General features: G+C 38.6%; 2 protein-coding genes across 3 annotated transcripts in view; both read left to right on the top strand.

The window, feature by feature from the left end:
• LOC144644906 (uncharacterized) overlaps window positions 1–21,949 on the top strand; it is a 139,351-nt gene that overhangs the window by 70,795 nt on the left and 46,607 nt on the right. The window lies entirely within an intron of this gene.
• Window positions 11,721–20,222, top strand: LOC144644902 (uncharacterized). 2 transcript variants are annotated; one of them, XM_078504459.1, is made up of 3 exons: window positions 11,721–15,381; window positions 15,952–18,841; window positions 19,919–20,222. In XM_078504459.1, exons 2-3 carry the CDS (start codon window positions 18,416–18,418, stop codon window positions 20,039–20,041), a joined length of 549 nt encoding a protein of 182 aa, XP_078360585.1. In that variant the 5' UTR covers window positions 11,721–15,381; window positions 15,952–18,415; the 3' UTR covers window positions 20,042–20,222. The 2 variants fall into 2 exon arrangements, with proteins under 2 accessions (XP_078360585.1, XP_078360584.1); XM_078504458.1 differs by having other exon boundaries at window positions 11,721–18,841.

Here is a 21,949-nt window from a genome sequence, read left to right as displayed (position 1 = left end):
CGCGAAGTTTGACGCGCGCTGAACGTCGCACGTGTATGGAATTCCAGCTTTGTCACCCTGAATAAAATATAAATCTGTTTTAATTATTTCGCGTAACGTTTGCCGCGTTTTCGATATGGCGGATGTTATAGCGAAGCGATTTATCTCCTTGAAGGACGTCTAACCGGGTAACTTGTTGCTTGCAGCTAAAACCTGGCTGTTTACCATTTACGCTAGGAAACCAGCTAGTGCGGTTTTTAAATGAATAGATATATTTCGGTGCTACCGGTCGAGTCGATAAGAGATTAGAGGTCTTCCTCAATAGCTCAACGAAAAGAAATGTTCCACTGGGGCCACAACTTTCCAAACTGCTATGATAAAATTTCACGACTTTCCCTTACTTACTCTTTCTTAAAGATCATCTGCACTAAAAAGCGAGTCGAGCGGGGACTTATAGTAATAGTTATAGTTCTCTCTTCCGGGTCATTGTTGTAGAAGTAGGATAAGTCCATTTCGAGCCATAAACTTTCTGGAACAGTGAGGGCTGTCGGATTTGTTTTGAGCTGTGGAACTGTAACTTGTTGCTACGGGGCTTGCGGGCAGGGGTGGATCCAGACTAGTTCAAGTGATTTGCACAAATCACTCAAATGTTTCCAAATATTTGCGTTTTTTTATTTCTCAGGTTCTTTATTTTGTTAAAGAAATAAATTTATTCATCCTTCTTGTTTAATTGTTGATTATAAAATAAAACAAAGAAAAAAGCGTCCTATGTCGCTATTCCGTCGAACAATACACAGCAAATCCAGCCCTTCCCGAGCGAATTCGAAGAGTCTCCGTTCGCGCGCTTTCGTCCTCTGTCGATACTTCCACATCAACGCGAAAAAACTCGTAGGCACGACTGGAAAAAAATTGTACGCAGTGGGTGGGAGTGGGTGGTATATTGATCTTTTCACGAATCACTCAAAACCCTCTCCGATTGGCCAGAAACACGCGCATTGTCTTTTGAATCACTCAAACTCGGTTTTGATTGGCTATCCAGGTCGCGAACTACTGTGCAAACTAGTGACAATCGTATATAAAGGGAAACCTCTCCCCGAAAGTCCTTCGTTTGTTCGTATTCACAGAGTTCAAAACTTGCTACGGAGGAAGAGGGAATTTCAATTTACAAACACGTTTAAATACTTAAGTCTATGGCTCGAGGCGATCCAGTTTGCCGTAAGGAGGACTGCTCTGTGAACGATATCGGCTTGGTTTTCAAAGAAACGAGAACATATTCCAAACAGGACAAGTTCGGGTTAATAGAGAATCTTTTGAAACCAGGTGAGTTGTTTGAGTTCCCAGTGTCAGTGGAAAGTTCGAATTCTAAGCGCCATTTTGTGTGGGGTTGGCTAGCAAGATTTCCCTGGCTGGCATACTCTAAATATCTTGATGGTGCATTAATAATAATAATAATAATAATAATAATAATAATAATAATAATAATAATAATAATAATAACAGTTCTTAGCACGCACTTTACATACGTCTCAGTGCGTTTACATTTGAAATTTAAAAGTAAAAATATAAAAACCCGATTTAAATTACAATCAGATAAAAATACGCTAAGGATTACCTAATTTAATTACAATTGATAAAAAATAAAAATAAAAATGACAATAAAAAACATGGTGAACTTGTTAAAAATATATCGACCTAAATAAATATGTCTTTAAAAGTGTTTTAAAAGTGGAGACTGAATTGAAGGGGCATTCTTTACTGTTGTTGGTAGTGTGTTCCAAAGTCTCGGCGCAGCAATGGAAAAGGCCCGATCTCCGTATGTAGAGGTGGCCGATCTTGGCCACCATTATGTTTACCGTATGTATCTTTTGAGGTCCATTGCGGGCTTAATACGAATAAACTTCTCAGACAAATTGTAGAAGTATTATATCCATAGTCTGACATTTTCGAAGCCCGCCAGCGGGAAATGTTAGTTGTATAATTTAGCAGTGATTCTGTGTGATTGCAATGGCGAATTTTCTCTTTGGCCCGGAGCAACTATAATTTTACCAGGCCCGTTCTTCATGTGGCTTCCTCCAGTATCGACTTTAGAAGATATTTTTTTTGGAAACTAAACTAGTGAACAGCACTTTGCGAACGGCATTTGAACAACTGATTTATTCTCCTACGCGTGTCGTCAGACTGTCGCGGACTTATTCACGGAGTTTTACAAATGAGAATTTATTCATACATAGTGTAAACCGTACAAATCATTTTATGGGTTTTTCTTGTCACGCACGGCCATTTACATTACCGGTCCTTTTGGACCGGTAGCGCGAAAATTCCTAGAAAATTTGCCTTACTTCCGTTTTCCTCCAAATTTGGAGAACAGGAAGCTGATATAATTAGCCAATTACAGAGCGATTTTGAGCCAAGACACTTGAATGTGCCTTACATGACCAATTTTTCCAAGCGTGACACGTGTTTGTTTAAAAATTCCATCATGGCGGCCGAAGTGGAATGAAGTTAAAACAGCTTTTAAAAGGCGGTGAAGATGTTTTTTGAGGAGGAAGTTGATCCAGAAGGTTTTTCAAGTCTCAAACAAAGTTATTTGGACATTTAGCTTGAAATTCGAAGCGAAAAATTGAGGTAAATGATCTTTTATTTTGCTTCGCACATGTTTGTGTCTGTTCGCGATTTAAGCACATGTTCTGCAAAATGCGACAAAAAGCCGTTCGGATCGCCGTTTTTTTATGTTTAGAAACTCGCCTTTATCATAAACAACTTGTCCTTTGTCGAATTTGGGAATGTAAAGCTCAATTTCTTTGATAATCACTCGTTTTGAAGGGATTATGCAGTCGTGAATAGCCGCACGTAACTTGAGCTCTGATAAGTCATTGCCATGGAAACTGAAATGCGATCCTTCTGTTTACGTAAGGAAAAAAAATAATAATGAATTCCCTGTTTGGAATTTTTTCATCCGGTTTTCGGGAGCAATTTTGTCTTAGAACACGGAAAATGATTACTTGCACCTTAAAATTTACTCAGTGGGGCGTTTTTGCACTATTTCAGTTTTGCTTAAATTTTGTGACTTATTTTTACTGATTTTTTGTGATTCAAAATTTTTTTTGAAACGTTTTAAGTATGCATGAAGGAGTTTATATTTTTCCTAGAAAGCATATTTTGTGCCCTTTCAAATGAGATATTGGAGATTTTATAGCTGTAAATACTTTTGGAGTTATTAAATAAAACGTGCGACATGGTCAATTTTGTATTATTTTTGTTGTGACAACAATGATGGATTTACGTATAGGAAACAAGTTAAATATTTACGCAAGGCTTTACTAAGTTGTAGCATATGCGTGACATATTTCTGTTGTGACATATGCGTGACCTATTTTATATTTTTGGGGACCTCAGATTTAGTACTAAATTGAGTTCCAATTAATTTGGGCTGTAAAGGGTTAAAAAACAGGAATGATTTTTTGTACAGAATCATGCTTTCTGTGGGGTGCTGTTAATGTGTCTGTATGGCTTAAAGTACTCAGAAATAAACAGCAAAATTGAAATCTGAGGACACTAAATTTCAAATTTTCTTGAGGAAGCATGCCCCAGCCCCCCCCCCCCCCCCCCCCCCACTCCTTAGTTAAGTTGGTGCAAATCACTCATCAAAAATCCTGGATCCACCCCTGGGCTGCACGCTTTAACTTCGTTTTCATGATGCGCTGTGCTTGCTGCAACTGTCTACCGTAGATGGCGTCCTTGTCTAGTTTCACCCCTTGGCGTCTTAAAATTGCATGCATTAAGCACTATATTCTAGAGCTTACAAAATTTGCTTCAATTCTAAACTTTTTCAGAACCAAGTAACACAGATTGATAAGTTTTTGTCATGAAACGATTTTCCTAATAGAGTTCCTCGTTCTATTCTCAACCGTCTCAGGAAAAACATCAACAATCCCAAACAATCGCACAAATTTTATGGAAGACAATGATGCTAAAACAATCTGGGTTAAGTTACCTTACACTGGCAAGACAGGTGAAGATTTTGTAAACAAATATGTTAAGAAATTAAACTTAAGGTGGCTCGTAATGGTTTATATATTCCCATCTTTGGAATTCTATTACAGCTACGGTACGGTACAGTTGAGGTTAAACTTTTAGTACAACTTTGTAAAGGTTTTACTAATGAACTAACTTAAGTCACCGTGACGTCAAAAATCGTTGCCATAGCAACGTCCAAAGTGGTCAAAGATACCTTAGTTTTGATTTTTGAGTCTAAAATACCTTAGTTTTGATTTTTGGACATAACAAACAATCTAACATTTTTAAAAAATTCTGTAGGTGGGGTTCAGAGCCACCTTAAATTTATTAAAAAATAACGCAGCTCTGAATCCTACCTACAGATTTTTTTAAAATTTGGCAAAAACTGTTCCTTTTGTCGGTTAGATAAAAATATCTCAAAAACAAGAACTTTCACCGAGTAGTTTTCGAGTTATTAGCCTCAAAAGGTCCAAAAAAGGGTATATTTGACCTCAAATGACGTTACCATGGCAACAAATTTTGACGTCAAAATGACCTCAATTTGTTCATTTGTCAAACTTGCACAAGTTTGTACTTAAATATTTTCCTAAACATTATTAGTATAGCCGCGATAGAACACCAAAGATGGGCATATTATCTAATTCTGACTAAACTATTATGAGCCACCTTAAAGGAGAAATTCACTCAAAAATGGCCATATTTTTTCTTTACGCCAATAAAAAAGTTTATAAAAATATGTTATTCACCAAAATTTCAACTTCTAACGGAAGCTTATAAACTCTACGAAATCCTTCTCTGAAGTAGCCAAAAACTAGAGTACTGAACGCCGCCATCTTGGAGCTGGTAATCTATGCATGACGTCAAAGATTTCAGCCTGAAGTTTGGCGGGAAAATTTACTCGAATCTCCTTGCTTCTTCATATTGGTCTTGCTTCGTCAAAATACCTGTTTGTGCAGCTCGATTTTTCTCATACAGAGCAGCAAGAGATACAAAAAGAGTTACTTCTTTTCACCTTCTTCCAATATCTAAAAGAAAAATTGCTCAAGAATGGCTTATAAGAAAGAGCAGGAAAGAAAAAGCCAGACGCAATAACAACCAATGTTACTTTTATGTTATTTGGCTTTGTTCTTCACTCCAGGCATGATTTTTTAATCATGATTTAGAGAACCAGAAAAACTTTTCTTGATCAAATTTAAGATTGCAACTCAAGTGAGCTTTATGTCATGTTTTATAGTTGACGGATAGAGCTAGTAATGTTTGAATTATTCTGCTTCAGACAAACCAAAATTTTAACTTTGCTTATTACCTGTTTGTTTCTTTTTTTCAAGCAAGAATGGCATGGGAATGATCAATTTAAAAGCTGATTCCAAAGGATGCCGAAAGAATTTCTCACCTCTGTAAATGCAAACGCCTGCCGCGAGTCTTAAATAATTATCTCGACTTGATGACGCATATCATCTAGCAAATCTCGTCCGGAGGTGGACTGATCAAGACTTTTCTCCGTTCATATAAGTAGTTTGACCCTGGTAAATCGCGGTATTGGACTAAGTCTTGCTTATCGTAAATCGCGGACAAATTTGTAGATATTTTCGTATGCGTTCCACACAAACTTCGTCTTCGAGACTGTGAAATGAGAGCTGAATAAAACCTCAAATTATCTTCACTCCAAGCCGGGAAATCAACTTTTACCAATGTTTGCAAGAATTGGTCGAATTGTTGTTGTCGAGTGCGCACGTGTTTACGCTGATGGGTTGTCATCATCACTCAATCACCACGCAGAGACTCGTTTATCTTACGTCATAATTGACCACTCACCTTAAAGGCATTTATCACACCTCCCGATACCCACTTGCGTGCATTCTGCGCAACTCCCGATTTGCGCGCCCACTTTGGGCAAATCGATATTTTTTTTCTGTATATACGGATATTATACGCGCGGACTTCAAGGATGCCTCCTCGCTTACTTCTATAGAGGGCCGCTAGAAGCTAATACTTGCAACAAAAATGTTAGTACCGAATATCGAAAATAATTACAACAGGAATTTTAAAGCTTCAATTTAATTTAAGATAGTACAAGTTCTTTGGCAGCTTTTTTGCCATATTCGAGTGAAGGTTTATACTTCTTAATTAACAAAGATTTCAAGAAACATAATTGGTTGAAATTGTTGTTGGCTGCAATGATAGTTACATTATCTAAAAAAATTTGATGAACGTGCAAATTAAAGTTTACAATACCAGCTTTACTGTTGATGGCAAATTATGCAAGGTTAACAAAAACTTACACGCATCGCAACTATGTGGGTAGATGCCACTGTAAATTCCCATTCCTATTTAATTTTATAACATGGCAGAATTATGGTCAGTGCCATGTTCATCTAGGTGTGCCCTTAAACAACTAGCAGTCTTGCCTTTATATTCAGTGTTACAAGCTGGACATCTTAGCCAAAAGATTACATGGGACTTAAGGTCCCTAGGAGTAGGATCTTTGTACGGACAGAAAGATGAAAGTTTCCTTGCTTGATAGAAGATTTTAAACTGAACCGATTTCTTCAAACAACGCTTCAATTTTCGAACTAGCCTATTAACAGCGGAGTATTTTTGACGAAATTGGAGGTGTTCGGATAGCGAGTGTTTGATATATCTTCTCAATCGAAACAAAAACTACTGAGTAAACGGAGAAATAAAATCGTAAAATCATGCTCATTAAGACCAGTTATCCAAGCCTCCTTCGCAGTTATGATTTTCTTTGTTTTAACTTGATGAATTATAATAACTTTAAGAAGTTTTAATTATTGCAATTTTTTTTTCTGATAGAGAGTCTGCTTCGCAAATACGAGAAGCGCGGTGAAACAGGGGTCAAGCCCAAGCAATTTTGCGAGGCCAATGTTTATAACTGGAAAACGAGACGTACTGCCCAATTGGAAATGTTGGTTTTTCAGGAGGGAGGAAAACCGGAGAACTCTGAGAAAAACCCTCGGGACAAGGCGATCACAAACGACAAACGCAACCCACATATGGTACTAGGCCGAAATCGAACCCCGCCCGTTGGTGGGAGGTGAGCGCTCTCACCACTGCGCCATCCATGCTCCCCACTATAACGGTCCGGATTCGAGTCCTGGCTGGGGTCATACCGTTGTGTTCTTCGTTGTGGTCCTCTCGAACGAGGGCCACTACTGTGAATTTCCGTATTTCTTGTGAGCCTCTTTACCCTGTTGTGACGTCAGTATAGCTCGACTGCGAGTTTTTCTCATGCATGGCTCTTCGTGTTTTCTGTATTAAAACGTTCAAGTTACGAAGGATTTGCTTCTGGTTTTGTCACCGTTCGCAGCAACAGTTTTAACTTGCAACTCATGGATGACTTTTCGAGTGATTTATTGTTAAATTTACAAGGATAATACGGCTCTTCTTGTTTGTCTATGGGATTTTTACGGTTTAACGGTTTTCAAGGATAAATACGGACACGGATAGCAAAAACACGGAATCTATGGCTTTTTGTGACGAGGGCATTTTTGAAGCTTGGCGTTCTCGCTCGCCTTCAATCGAAACGGAATTTTAAACCTCCGCCAATGGATTCAGCATTAGAAACACAGCTTCATGATTCAGTTAAGATTCTATTCACTGGAATGGAGGCAACGTCGACGGCTAATGGTGCTGAGGTGTGAATCGGACGCAAGGAGAAAAATTCCAACGGATCAAGGTAAACAATATATACGAATTACAAAGGTTAAAGGATCGTAGAAGTGTGGCTTTGCGTCACTTGTCGAGTCAGATAAACAAAATGAAGCCTCTACTTGTTGATTTTAACAATTATGATTGACAATTATTGTGTCAGTTGAAATGAAAGGTCTAAACAGTTTGTTTGTCGAACTGCAAATTTCTCAGGATAATTATAGATCTCGTTGCACTGGAAAACGAATCAGATCTTATCAGTGCTAATTCTTAGTATGAGGTTCACGATGGAGATGTGTTCAAATTTAAACACTCTGTTTGCGAATATTTATCTAAGGCGAAAGTTCATCGATAAGCTGAACTAGACTCTGTTTTTTTTTTAACCAAAGCCATCGCTCAGGAAAGTCTAATCACTCTAGACTCTCGAGTTCGTCTTCAACTTCTTTTATATCTAAATATTTGATAGAAGCTAAGGCTAGGATTGCAGCCGTAGAAGTCGAGGCAGCCTTTCTGAAGGAAAAGCAAGCGCTTACAATGGTAGAAGACAACTGGAGCTGAAGAAGAGCTTAGCTAAAGAAAGAGAACAAGATTTATGAACAAATGAACAATGAAGAGTTATTTTCCACTCCTACATGTATGCAGACGCAAAGGCTTCCAATATTTGCAGTGTCTAGTTTGCTTGCAGATGATGCTATGAAAGATGCAAACATTGCCTCCCTGACAACACCCGAGTCAGTTTTAACGGTAACGACTACAGTGATGACTAGTGCAACGCTGTCAGTTACAACTTCACCTCTGGAACCTGCCTCAAAGCCCTTCCTAGTAAGTGCCCGTAGCATATCTGTTTCAGGGCACCTATAGCCTCCTCAAGCAAGTCCTCTTAGTGGATATACAATGGGACAAACAAGGCCCCTTTTCTCGAACCCTTTGACGGCACGCACATCAGAAAGTACAGCATCTTGCTTCATAGCCCTTGTTAACACGGTGACTTCAGGGTACGGTTCACCCCCCTCCGAAACCCCCACAAGTCCATACACTTCATTGGGCCAAGCCTCCTTTGAAAACAACCGTGCAGTTGCATCTTCTAATTCTACTGGAGATCAAACATTGGGGATTCCGCAGACACCGCAATATTCTTATTGCTTTCCAGGTTATTTAACGAACTTGTCTGCTTACTCCTTTCCAATTAAGGACCGTACTTTTCAAGATATTGTGGACATTCAAAGAAAGCAAACAGAATTGTCTCAAGGTACGGTTACACAGCAAGCCAGACGTCTTCTACCATCTAGCGACCCACCTATGTTCTATGGTGATGCTGTGGAGCTTCCCTCATTTATGACTGCCTTTGAATCCTAAATCGAACCCTGTAAAAGGCTACACTTTCTCGGTCAGTACACTTAAGGTAAAGATAAAGAGATCATCAATGGATGTCTAAAGAGAAAATCAGAAGGATCTTACCAAGAAGCTAAGGTATTGTTAAAGAGACAATCCGGAGATGCGTTCAAGATTGCAAATGCCCACATCACGAAAAGTGCAAAAGTAAGAATAGCTGACTTCGAAGAGTTCTCACAATTCGTGCGCGTGAGCAGGCCGAACTAGCCACAAATCCTCAGAGGAACGTGTAAACAAGCCTCACGAAGATGAGAACCGCAAAGGTGCTCATCTTAAGTTTGGAAGAAGATCACTTAACAAGAGGAAAGAAACAATCCTCGCCACAGGTTTAAACCAGGGAAATAGGAACCGACGAAGTCTGGTATGCCCTTTATGCAATAGGCCTTACAATTTGAATGAGTATGAACAGTTTTTGAAGCACTGAAAATCTGACTGAGCGACGAGAGTTTATGGTAGAGAAGAAACTGTGCTTTGGTTGCTTTAGTGATCAGCACATTGCTAAAAACTGTAAGGAGAGGCAGACATGTAAAACTTGCAACAAGCCCCACCCCACGTCACTGTACAATAGCGATTGGAAGCCGAAACCAAATGACATCAGCGAAAAAAATCGTGCTGGAGACAAACCTCGAGTTAGGAGCAACCGCACAGCCATCTGCAACGTTACTGAAGCTGGAGATTTGCCAATCAACATGGTTATATTACCAGTTTTCTTCAGTTTTCTTGTTTCATAAGAATGATCAACCCAAGAAGATTAAAGCTTGTGCCTTGCTGGACAATGCTAGTGGCGGGACATTTGGGAGTGTGGAGTCGGCAAATGCACTTTGCATCGAAGGAAGTGATACTGATCTTGTTCTTACAACAATTCATGGAACATGCAATGTCAGGACGAAGGCCATTGAAGGATTAGTGGTAGTTTACATAATTAAAGAAGAGGATGTAAAAAATGTTGGACTTGCCCAGAACATTCACTCGGAATATCATCCCAGCAGCCCGCCACGAAATACCGCGACAATTGGCAAGATAGCTCATTTGGAGGAAGCTAGCGGCGAGATAGCCCACTACATGGAAGACATTGAAGTGGGACTTCTCATTGGGTTAAACTGCCCAAGAATCCTGCGACAAAGAGAAGTCGTTTACGGTGAAGAGTCAAACCCATACGCAAAACGTTAGTCCGCTTCTTGGATGATACATCAATGGCCCCTTCTATACTTATATGTAAGAAGTAGTACTCGAAGTAGTACACCATTTCAACCACCACATGAATTTTGTAAACGTTAAAATTGTTGGACTTAAGGCCAATTATACAGATGTATCGCACGAGCGTAACATATAATAACTGTGGCTATAAGCCACAAAACTCGGAAAATGTATTTGGAAACAAGAATCGACCAACAAACTGACAAATAAAGATTTGCCAAAACGAATTATGCTAAACATTCTACACTTCAGTTCACTTCACTTAGCTTGATTTTCATCTAGCTGCTCATCAAGAGCAGGCCGAAAGGACAAGAGATAGAGTTCCCATCCGTTGCAAATTGTTTTCTTTCTCTTTATTATTTTTTCCTTTTTGATTTTTGAAGGTTAGGCAAAATATTGGAAAAATTAAGCTTTGGTCTATTTCAAGAAAACTGACATTAAAACAATGCTTCGGCTGGCAATTAAGCATGTTAATATTATGTAATTTAACTAGAAAAGTAAGTAATCAGAGAACAGGTCTAATTCTCTAGAGGCCTTAAAACACTTGTACGCATTGCGTTCCTATGTCTAACAGGAAACGAGTGAAGAAGGGAAGGAGTGAAATTCACTTCGCTAACTACAACTCTTTCCGAGTTAAAAAGGATCAAATAACGTTATGGTCACTCGCGCAAGCCTTGCGCTACGTGTTTATTTAAATAGCGTGTTACAACTTTATCGCTTTTACTACTGATGTCTAGTGAACAATGTTTAAAGATTCAGTGACAAACCATTTAATGTGAACAGGTCTGAAATTTTTTAGGTCAAATTATAAACAACATGCATTTGGGTGAAAACAACAGTTTTAGTTTCAACATCTATTTCAGTTGCGTGAAGGGTTAGCGTCAGTTGTGACTAATACAAAAGTCAGAGTGATAAAAATGACACAATTTTTTCCAAAATCTTGCATCGGTATAATTCGGCTATGTGGTCAAAACTTCGTCAACAAAGTGCTTAAATTATTGTCAAGATAAAACGGCGGTAATTAGAAAAACTCATTAAGAAATGGAAACGAAGTAAAGTCACACATTGAGCGAAACTTCAAATCCATCACTTATCGTGAAAATTAATAACATTGGCCCTTGTTTACAACTCTAATGGGGGTGCACCGAGAGCTGGACACGTTAAGACACATCTAACCTAAACAAAAGCTCTGCTACATCATCCTGTTTTTCTGTTCTATAGCTTGAGGCAACATCTCAAACTCACGAATGAAAAAATGAAAAGAATGATCTACATCTAAAAATATGTTTAACCGTGTTACCCGATTTAGTCATTTAGCTATATCTTGAGGCATCTTGGGCATCGATTTCCTTTTTTTTTGTTTGAGCTATACATGTAAAAATCAAGTATAACTAATCATGACCGACACATTTCTTTCGACACTAATCTAAATGCACCGAGACCCATTATTAAAAAAAAAAAACAAGACAAAGAGCTATATTCGCTTTATGATTGAAGTGGCGCTAATCTATTCAAGCCAGGAAAAGTATTTTAGGCGTTTTGTGATAAAAATTTATAGAAAAATATCTATACACTTTAACAACACAGTAACTCTAGATCTGTTATGTCTTCCTGTTTTTCTAGTCCTTTTTTCGGCTGTACTATGACTCGAGGCAACTGATCTTAAAGTTATAGAGTAATTAAAACTTGCGGATTGATGTATTCATACATTGCATTCATACATTCATCCCACTTATACTCTTTGTCCCCTGCCATATGTCTATCTTCTCAAGTTTATTTGGTTCTTTGTTTCCCTCTATTTTTTTATCCTCCTAAAGTTGAAGCTATTAAACTGATCAAAATTTGGAAAAATTGGAGCAGCGTTTTGCAGCGGGCGTTCTGAGAGTATTTAAGCCAAACATCAGCCAAAATGTACGTGTCCGCATCGCAAAAATGTTCGACCGTGTACGGCAACGCGGTTTGACCCGGTTTCTATTCGCCTTTAAGGAAGCTTGGTCTTCCTATTTCGTTGATGGATGTATTGGCTTCATGATCCGAGCTTCGTCAACAAAGTGCTTATGTTATTGTTTAGATTAAACAAATGAAAATTAAAAGAAATTGTATCTGGTCTAATGAACTGAGATCGCATAAATATAAAGACGAAGCTCTCGAAACATGTATTGGTAAATATAACACATGGTATTCAGTAGGTCAGTTTGAAGTAGTTTCCATGACCTAATCTTATAAAGTAATAAATCACAAGCCAAACCATTTTTTCTATTATAACTATAGATGTGGACATGCATCACTAATCGTGACAATTAATTGTATTGGACCCTGCTATAACACTGTCTAAATGAGCCGAGACCTATTAAGATACTTACACAAAACCATCACTTTAAAAATAAATAGGCGCCTTATCTAAGCCAACATAGTAATTAGACACGTTTTGTAACCAAACATAAAAAGATCAACACACCCAAAATTAACAATAGTTCTGTTACCTCTTCCTGTTTTTCTGGACTATGACCTTGATGCAACATCTTAGAGACATTGATTAGAGTTATAGTAATATCTACATTAACCAAAATAATTTAAAATAATTTGAACGAAATTGTATTAAAAGACCTTAAAACGTATAACTCGGTTTAATTGCAAATTAAAAAAGCCGATACTAAGAAATTGGATGATGTGTAATTTTCATTGTTAATCACTGTGCGAAGAAATGGACAAGGTTACCTTTCGATGAAACATAAATCTCAGTTCTTTTTTTCCACATTTACCAACGCATTTCTTTCTGTTTTATACTTGAAACCCCTGCGCAGAAAGTTCTTGATCGAATTTTTTAATTAATATGCCTACAGAAATGCATTTTTAGAACACGGGCGCTGCTACGTTCCTTTGTGATATTGGTTCAAACACAAAGCTAATCATCCCCTGATGGCATTTTTCACACGTCACTAGTAAACAAATTAAAAAGTTCCGCTTGATATTTAATCAGTAAAAGAGCGAAGTCAAAGCTTTAACGTAAAGGACAAAATTTGAAGGTAAGAGAAATAGTAATTCATAACAGGATGGAGTGTAACTAAGTTTCTTCAGTTAATAGATTTGGTGAAGCGCTTGCCAAATGCCTTTTAGTGGCATCTTAGAAGGTATATTACGCGGTAACTTGACTTCATTATGAAGTTTGTTAAGTTACCTGAATTATAGTTTTATCTCGACCTTCGAAAGGTGACAAGCCTTGGCAGGATGTCTTAATAAATTAAAATCCAGAAAAACTAACGGGAACGCGCATAATGTTTGCAAAATTAAATAATAGATGACTTTGGATCTAATAACGGATCCAAAATTATTATCAAACAAAAATTGCAAGAAAATTACAAAATGCCTGAAATAATCACTGTTATTAATTCTAATTTCTCCTTTTTCGTCGTTCAAGAAACAGCAACACAAAGCATTATGGCGAGGCAGGCAAGTTTTGTTTTTTTTTTCTTTCCCGCAAAACGAAATCTTAACTTTGTGAATGTGATAATTGTGTGGACTGATCACAAAGTGTGGGTGGCGTTGGGGATGGTTTATCTTGAAAGAATGTTTAGTAGCCAATCACTTACAAACTACATGGAAACTAAATTTGATTAATACCCCATTCACACCAGGAAAACATGTTTAGTTAAAACCAGTCTTAACAAAATTAAGATCAGCAACAGAAAACTGAAAGACTGAATTTTACATAGGATATTTTAAGCTGACTAAATTTTAAGTTGACAAACATCAGTTAGAAACTTCTATGAAGAAAACAATTTTAACTCCGTCAAAACAAAGGTTAGCCTCGCAAATACTTCCACAAACATAAATACCTCCAATTCATAAACGACATTCTGGATAGCGAATCATTTTTACCCACAGTTTAAAAATTGCTTGTTTTGCTTTTGTTGCTTACCTCTTTCGTTTTATATTGTATTGTTCAAGATAGACCTCTTTCGTATTCTATTATATTGTAATCCCGTTGGTTAGTTGGTTTATTAATTAGTGAGTAAACATACGTCCCCACAACATGTACTTGCTTTAATACTGATCTTGTTTAAATAAACTAAATCTTCCGTAAACATTACAAGGCATCCACTCAATATATTAAATAGTATTTCGGGTTTCACTTTGGCCATTCAGGTACCAGCATGGAAAGAAGGAACCGAAGTCGTTGGAATGTATAAATATACTGCCAGGCCATCAGGGACATCGACGGTTAGTTTCTATGGATACACGATGGAAGCCTGAAAGCATTGAACCTCTGTTCCATTCCCCAGACACAACAGAACATAAGAATCGATGATGGTGGACAATAACAACTAGGGGACACAACTGCATAACTATGTAGCACCGTTTTTAATTTATCCGAAGAAATGGTAATAACATGTCATACCTGCTTAGGGTTTGGTTTGCTTTGCTTACGTGCTTCCCAGAGATATAATTTTAGCATACCTTTTTTAAGAATTTTTTAAGAATTGTCCTTCTCATATTTTTTTATCGGGTGGTTGTCCGTGCTCCAATTAAGATCGCACGAGGAAGATCAAAATAAGAAGCAGAGCATAATTAATACACCATTTTTTTATATTTACATCAGTGTCAGAAAGTAGCATTTTAACTAAAGGAATGGTTCTCACTAATATCTAAGCATAAAAACCCGTTGGAGTATGTGATACGGATGCACCATTCACAAAGCGATGGTTTTCTTGACGAAAAGAGATTTCAACTTTTTGGTAAAATTTTAAACTCCAAAATGGTGCGTTAAGATCGCAATTAAATTCGTGAGTGTAAAGCACCCATTCCTTAGTACAAGTCCTTTACTGTGTGACTGCTGGGTTAGCTTCAAGGACATAGTTCAGTGTGTGTGTGTGTATAGTTGAGACAGCCATATTCAGTTTCCAAAAAGGAGCTAGTAAGACCAATAATATTGTGCATGAACAAGGTGTCGACTGTACCCTTTTTATTCCCGAAAATTCCACTTAATCGGTCTTGCATTTTTTTGCATTTTCCTTGAGAAAGTTTTGTCATTCCTGGACACAAGGGTTAATAGAGTTTTCTTTTCATTTATCTTAGGAACTGTCCTTTGAGAAGGATGAGGTGCTGTATTTTGAAAAAAGTGGCAATGTATGTGAATTTGTTTTGAAATGCTAGCTGAGATCTGCTGAGTTACGTCTGTTAAAATTGTTCCACAGGGACGGCGTGACACAATGCTGGGAAAAATGGACTGGATTTGTAATCTAGCAGCATTTGCAATATATAATAATTAATAAGGCGCTCTTTACTGACGTCATTTTTTATCATCCACCGATTTTAAAAACCTATAACTAAAAACAGCGGGCAAAATCAATTTATAGCGGCATATATATGCGGCCAATGTTGTACTCAAGCATTGTCAACAATACAACCTGTGTATGGTCCTTCATTCTACTTACGAGCGGCGAAGCGACGAACACAATAGTAAACTAAATATTCCTCTCAGGCAATGCTTGTAAAATAATTAATTTCCAAATCCATTCGAAAGCATCACCAGTACGTCTTCCTTCTTCTGAATCACGTACTTTAAGGCTTTAACCTGATGTTGATTTAACTTTTCCAATAAAACACATTGCAAACTTTCCCCAGCGCAGTGTCCACTTCATCCGCCATTATTTTTCATAGCTATCATTTTGTATCAAGTCCCTCTCCTCTCCTTAGGACCACTGGTGCTGGGCAAGGAATGGCAAAGGACAAAAAGGATGGATTCCTTACAACCACATTCAGGTGATTTCATTGGAAATAGAGAAGTATATGTTACTTACATTTTGCTAAACTTAGTGCATTTATCAGTAAAGGTTAGACAGTGGAATCTTTTATTGTGTACATGCCACACTAGCGACAAGTTTCTCAATTACAACTTTAAATTTAAATTTGATAAGTTGCTGTTAGCTTCCTGAGCCATAAAATAGATCAGGGTGATTTTAGTTGATGTTGAGGAGTTGGTTATACTCAGCCAGATGGCTAGTTTGCTAGTTAGTTAGATGGCTACTTGTCTAGTTCTCTTGTTGGCTAGTTGTCTAGATGACTAGTTAGCTAGTTGGCTAGTTGGCAAGTTGGCTAGTGCGCTATTTGGCGATTTGGCGAGTTGGCGAGTTTACTATAGTTGGCGAGTTGGCTAGTTGACTAGTTGGCTATAGTTGGCGAGTTGGCGAGTTGGCGAGCTGGCTAGTTGGCTATAGTTGGCGAGTTGGTGAGCTGACTAGTTGGCGTGTTGATGATTTGGCTACTTGACTAGTTGGCTAGTTGGCTAGTTGACTAGTAAGCGAGTTGGTGAATTGGCTAGTTGGCGATTTGCAATTGGCGAGTTGGCGAGTTGGCTATAGTTAGCGATTTGGCGAGTTTACTTGCTAGTTGGCAACTTGCTAGTTGGCTAGCTGGTTCGATTTGTAGATGGTTAGTTGGCTAGTTAGCTATTTTGAAAATAGGCTAGTAAGCCAGCCAGCCAGCAATGCGAAGCTTGTTCTCTAGTTGCCAGGTAACTGCGGAAAACTGTTAGTTAGTTGGCTATCTGGCCTATTATTATATTGAATAATTGGCTCATTGGATAATTGGTTGATTGGCTAATTGCCTAAATAGCTAGTCGTAGTTTTTGTAAGGGGCAACTTCGGGAATTCGAAGTTTCGAGAATGGGCGTAAGTGACCACAGGCCAAACCAATAGACTATGGTCGTTTACTAGAGTTATTAGCAAAAAGCTGTCGACATCAGTCTCAGTAAGTACGTAGTAGTACGCACCCTTTCTCAAGCCGTAAACCGACTTCAGCTTCTAGTTCGAGAACTGTATCAACGAAGATTATTAGGCAATGATATATTACTTTACTTTGTCAATTCAAGCGAGGTTTCACAATGGCGTTTGTAACTAGGTATAGAGTGGTCGCTTACGGCAGTGGTTGCAAAGAGAGCTATGACTGTAGTTAACCAGTTGGCTAACTGGTTTATTAGCTAATTAGCTAGTTAGCTAGTTGGTATCTTGGCTAGTTGATTAGAGTGATTCTAGTAAGCTAGTAAGTTAGATGGCAAGTTGGCTAGTTAGAGTGATTCTATTTAACCCGTGAAATAACATCTAACAATAAGTCCTAAACAGTCAAAACTAAACAAAAGAAAACAATGTAATTAGTGTCAAATGGTCTCTATTTGAATAGTATCTATTTTAAAGTTGAAGTAAAATCACTCTAGCAAGTTGGCTAGTTGGGACGTTTGCTAGAAAGCTAGTTAGCTAGTTGATTACTTAGCCAGATAGGTTGTTGACTGGTAAAATAGTTGGCTCAGGTACATTAATTGGCTCGTAAGGTATTGGCTATCTGGTTAATCAGCTAGTAAATAAGTCCTCTGCTAGTAAGCTAGTAAGCTAGTTTGCTTATTGGCTAACAAGGTAGTTGTCTAGTTGGCTCGTAAGTTCCTGTCTTGTACACTAATTCGCTATTTGGTCAATTGGCTAGTTGGCAAGCTAGCTAGTTTGCTAGTAAGCCAGTTGGCTAGTTTGTTAGTTGACTAATAATGTAGTTTGCTAGTAAGTTAGCTAGCTGGTTTGCTAGTTGGCTAGTAAGGTAATTGTCTAGTTGTCTAGTTTCTGGTAGCTAGCTGGCTGGTGGCTAGTTGGCTAGTTTGTTTGTTGGTTATTTACAAACTTGACTAGTTTTGATGTCCATTCTCTCGTCGTGAAGTGAAATATTGGAAGCAAAAATTGCGGCACTTTACCATTAAAATATATAAGGACTTTCATTATAGGCATGTGTCACAAAGCCCAGGATTCGTTATAGCGAGATTTCTTGGAGACTCGACACTGCTTAGGATGTCTAACAATAGGTTGCGCTGCCCCTTGTACATTTCGATTTTTGTCTTTTCTTGTTCAATCGCTGCGCTTAATAATACTTAGAACTGATCATTTTAATTTTGATCTGCACTGACCAGAAGCCTTTGACCGTTGCTCTCCTCGGAAAAACCGGAACTGGAAAGAGCGCCACTGGTAACGGAATAATCGGAGCTAAGGAAGATTACTTTAAGGTCAGCGACAGTCAACAGTCTGAAACGGCATACTGTCAGAAAGGAACTGGTACGGTCAATGGCAGAGAGGTTACAGTGATAGACACTCCGGGTATTCTAGATACAAATGTTGTAAAAAAGATGAGTGGTTTAAGGTCCTGGCTGCCCGCGAACAGGGCAAATCAAGAAAGAATCTTAAAAGAATTAGCCAAGATGTACACTATGGCTCCTAAGGGTTTCGATGCCATCATAATAGTGGTTAGGTTTGGCGAGCGATTTACTGCCGAGGACGCGGAAGCATTGAAATTGCTAACAGCCTTTTTGGGTAAAGAAGCTGAAGGTCACATGATCCTGTTACTTACACATGGCGATGAAGCTGAACGCAATGCAAAAAAAAAGAAAATCCTCCCGGTCGACAGGTACGTGAAACAATGGATTGGCGGGCTACCAGACTGGGTTAAAGATTTCATCCACCAAATTGGAGACAGGGTAGTCTTGTTCAACAACTTGCTAGATTCCGACACAGCGTCTGAGGCTTATAACCGACAGCTCAAAGAACTGGTAGAGGTGAGGCGTAACGTCTAGTGTAGAAAAATTTTTAAGTTCAGTAAGACTTTATATTTAAAGGGGCGATATCACGAGAAGTCTTCTAAGTTTTAATGTAAACTATGGTAGGATTATGGGCATGAAGGTGTACTCAGTGACCAACACAAAAACCTTTGAACTAAAAAAGAAAGACATAAATTCATTCTTCAAGATGGGAATAAACCGTAATCAATGGCTTTTAAGTGATTTTCTTCCAAGTAGCACTGTCAAACTTGAAAACGCCGGCCCAACTTTTACAAGCTTAAGGCCATATTTTTGCTATCCGTCCGCAGCCAATTCACTTTATTACAATTTTCATGACAGGTACATCGCGTTTTAGCAAGGCCAAGCCACTATTAGTAGATTTCCAATTAATAACAACACCTTCTTTGGATTTTCACTAATCTTGGTGACACTGCTCCTTTAATTCCACGAAAACCCCTGGTGGATGCCATGTTTCTTGGCGCAACTGACCGAGATCCAACAATGTGCAGCATTTGCTTCAAAAGCAACCCGCTGAGCAGAACAACTGACAAGCTCACCGACTTGGTGACCTTACCAGACTATTCTACAACGAAGTGTATTCAACTATGTACAAGAGACAGAGATGAAATGCTTATTTTCAACAGATTCATTAAGTATAAGGCTTAATCATATGAAAGTGACGAAAAATTCTCCCATTGCAATTTTCCCAGTCCCACAGGCTAAATCAACTTCCAGTACAAAACAAGACAAATGACAAGGTTGAGAATTTAAATATTTCTTTTTTTTTTCAAAGTGTGTCCATTGGACAGGCTGCTTTGGTTCGATAAGGCCGTGACACGTCATTATTTCCGTTTTTCGTGGAATGCGTGCCCTCCAAGTCGAGATTTCATCCGGGATACCAATCAAACTTTGTTACTTTAAGTTAATGGGCGAAGTTTCCAGGAACGATTTCGAGGGGAGGGAGGGGGAGGGTGGAAGGGTTGTGGGGGGAGGGGGATATATTTAACGTCCCTGCATTGCCAAGGAACTGAAAGAGATATCTAACTGAGAGAATCAATTTCTCTGTTTCCTCAGGCAATAGACAAGATGACTAACGGAAAGCCTTTTGTCAATTCCAAGACACAGTGGACGATGAATGCCAGGATTGAAGAGGCGTTAAATGCCACCAGATATGCGCGCCATCTAGAGAGAAATTAGACGTGATTAATGTACTAAGATGGCGTAGATGATGATGTATTTGGCTTGGCGAAGAACTTTGCAGTTAGATGGTGTGACAAAGAACTTTGTAGTTAGTTGGTGTGACAAAGAACTTTGTAGTTAGTTGGTGTGACAAAGAACTTTGTAGTTAGTTGGTGTGACAAAGAACTTTGTAGTTAGTTGGTGTGACAAAGAACTTTGTAGTTAGTTGGTGTGACAAAGAACTTTGTAGTTAGTTGGTGTGACAAAGAACTTTGTAGTTAGTTGGTGTGACAAAGAACTTTGTAGTTAGTTGGTGTGACAAAGAACTTTGTAGTTAGTTGGTGTGACAAAGAACTTTGTAGTTAGTTGGTGTGACAAAGAACTTTGTAGTTAGTTGGTGTGACAAAGAACTTTGTAGTTAGTTGGTGTGACAAAGAACTTTGTAGTTAGTTGGTGTGACAAAGAACTTTGAAGTTATCTGGTGTGACAAAGAACTTTGAAGTTATCTCGTGTGACAAAGAACTTTGTAGTTAGTTGGTGTGACAAAGAACTGACTTCTTTCTGAAGGGCACTGTTTTATTTGGAGGCGTTATGTTTTTAAATAGAGCCGTAAGATTGTGGCCATGGAAGTGTCTAGAGGTCATTAGTCTGCGCTGCCTGGTTTCCCGTTTGTAGAGTTCAATGACACCTCTAAATCTGTACTCTACCACATGTTGTGCTAGTTCAGTTTGTTTTGGCTCAATTCTATTTGCAAAATTTGCTTTAAGCTCTCAAAATGTTCGCCCTGGAAGGACAAGAAATTTTCCGTGAAAATGTTAACTACTTGCATTTTATTGATGCCGGGCACGGCATTTTAATCAATACCGTTGCACGATGTATTGTGTCTCATTACGGATTTATCTTTGTCCCCGTCCGGCTTTGCCACAGACTGTTTCAGCTTTACTATGAAAAGCTGAAAGTTGTTTTTTGAGAGAAATTCTGTGTTGTAAAGGTACTGCTTCTTGCATTATTTTAAACGAGCGCTGTCTTTTAAGCTCGATGTATAGGATTTTATACCTCCTTTGTTGGTTGCGTTACGTTGACACCACATGATTCAAATTAGAGATTTGAAATCTTTCACGCGCAAGTCATTTGACTGTTTTGCGTTTTTTATATGCCACTATATGGTTTAGTTCAGGTAAGACTATGGTTTCGATTCTCCATGTGGATATCATCAGTTGCCGGTATTTGGTTCTCTTTAGTTGCTAATTAGTCCAGTCCCTGAACTTCCCCCCCCCCCCCCCCCCCGCTTCCTTTATAGGGGTTGAACCCAGGCGCGCGAAGAGAGAGTCCAGGATAACTTGCATGTGCACGCTCAGAACGAACCAATCAGAAGCGAGGAGTGTGGCGTCACTTGCTTGGGACGCGTGCGCTAGGTTAAAAATTCTCGCTCATTATACCTAATCGTACCTTTTTGGTACGCTTCGGTAGCATATCGGGCGAGTTTGGTCGAGCCATGGTTCGTATTTTGGCGAGACGCAGTCGAGCCAAAATACCCATGGCGAGACCAAACGAGCCTGATATGCAGCCGAAGCGTAACAAAAAGGTACGATTAGGTATTTACCGTACCCAAATTCAGCCAAAACTCCGGTTATATTTAGCGCTCTGTTGAAGCCATGCCTTCAAGGTACGTACTGCAAATATTAATTGTGTTAACTTGGTCTTTAACACTTTTACCAAGTTCTTCCTTTGCCTTTTTTCCACTCGCTTGTTTAGAATTTCATTCTCTAAATTTTCAAAATCAAAATTAAGCGAAAAATTTAGAAATTCCGACATCATTTTTTCAGTTTGAATGTCTCAGTACTCGTCGGCAAACATCGCGCAATCGGCGAGCGCGCTCAAGTTTAGTTTAGGCGGGATAGTTTTTCTCGTTTTACAATCGCTAAA

This window comes from Oculina patagonica, chromosome 2 (assembly GCF_052425735.1).
Source record: "Oculina patagonica isolate OP01 chromosome 2, crgOcupat, whole genome shotgun sequence".
Lineage (NCBI taxonomy): Eukaryota > Metazoa > Cnidaria > Anthozoa > Scleractinia > Oculinidae > Oculina > Oculina patagonica.
The sequence above is the reverse complement of the archived record's forward strand: the minus strand, read 5'-3'. Positions and strand labels throughout refer to the sequence as shown.

Bases quoted from the DNA above. Each gene is read 5' to 3' on its own strand.
- LOC144644902 (XM_078504459.1), top strand. From the start codon at position 18,416: ATGAGTGGTTTAAGGTCCTGGCTGCCCGCGAACAGGGCAAATCAAGAA. The intron at 18,842-19,918 runs GTGAGGCGTAAC...CTGTTTCCTCAG, and splicing joins AGCTCAAAGAACTGGTAGAG to GCAATAGACAAGATGACTAA.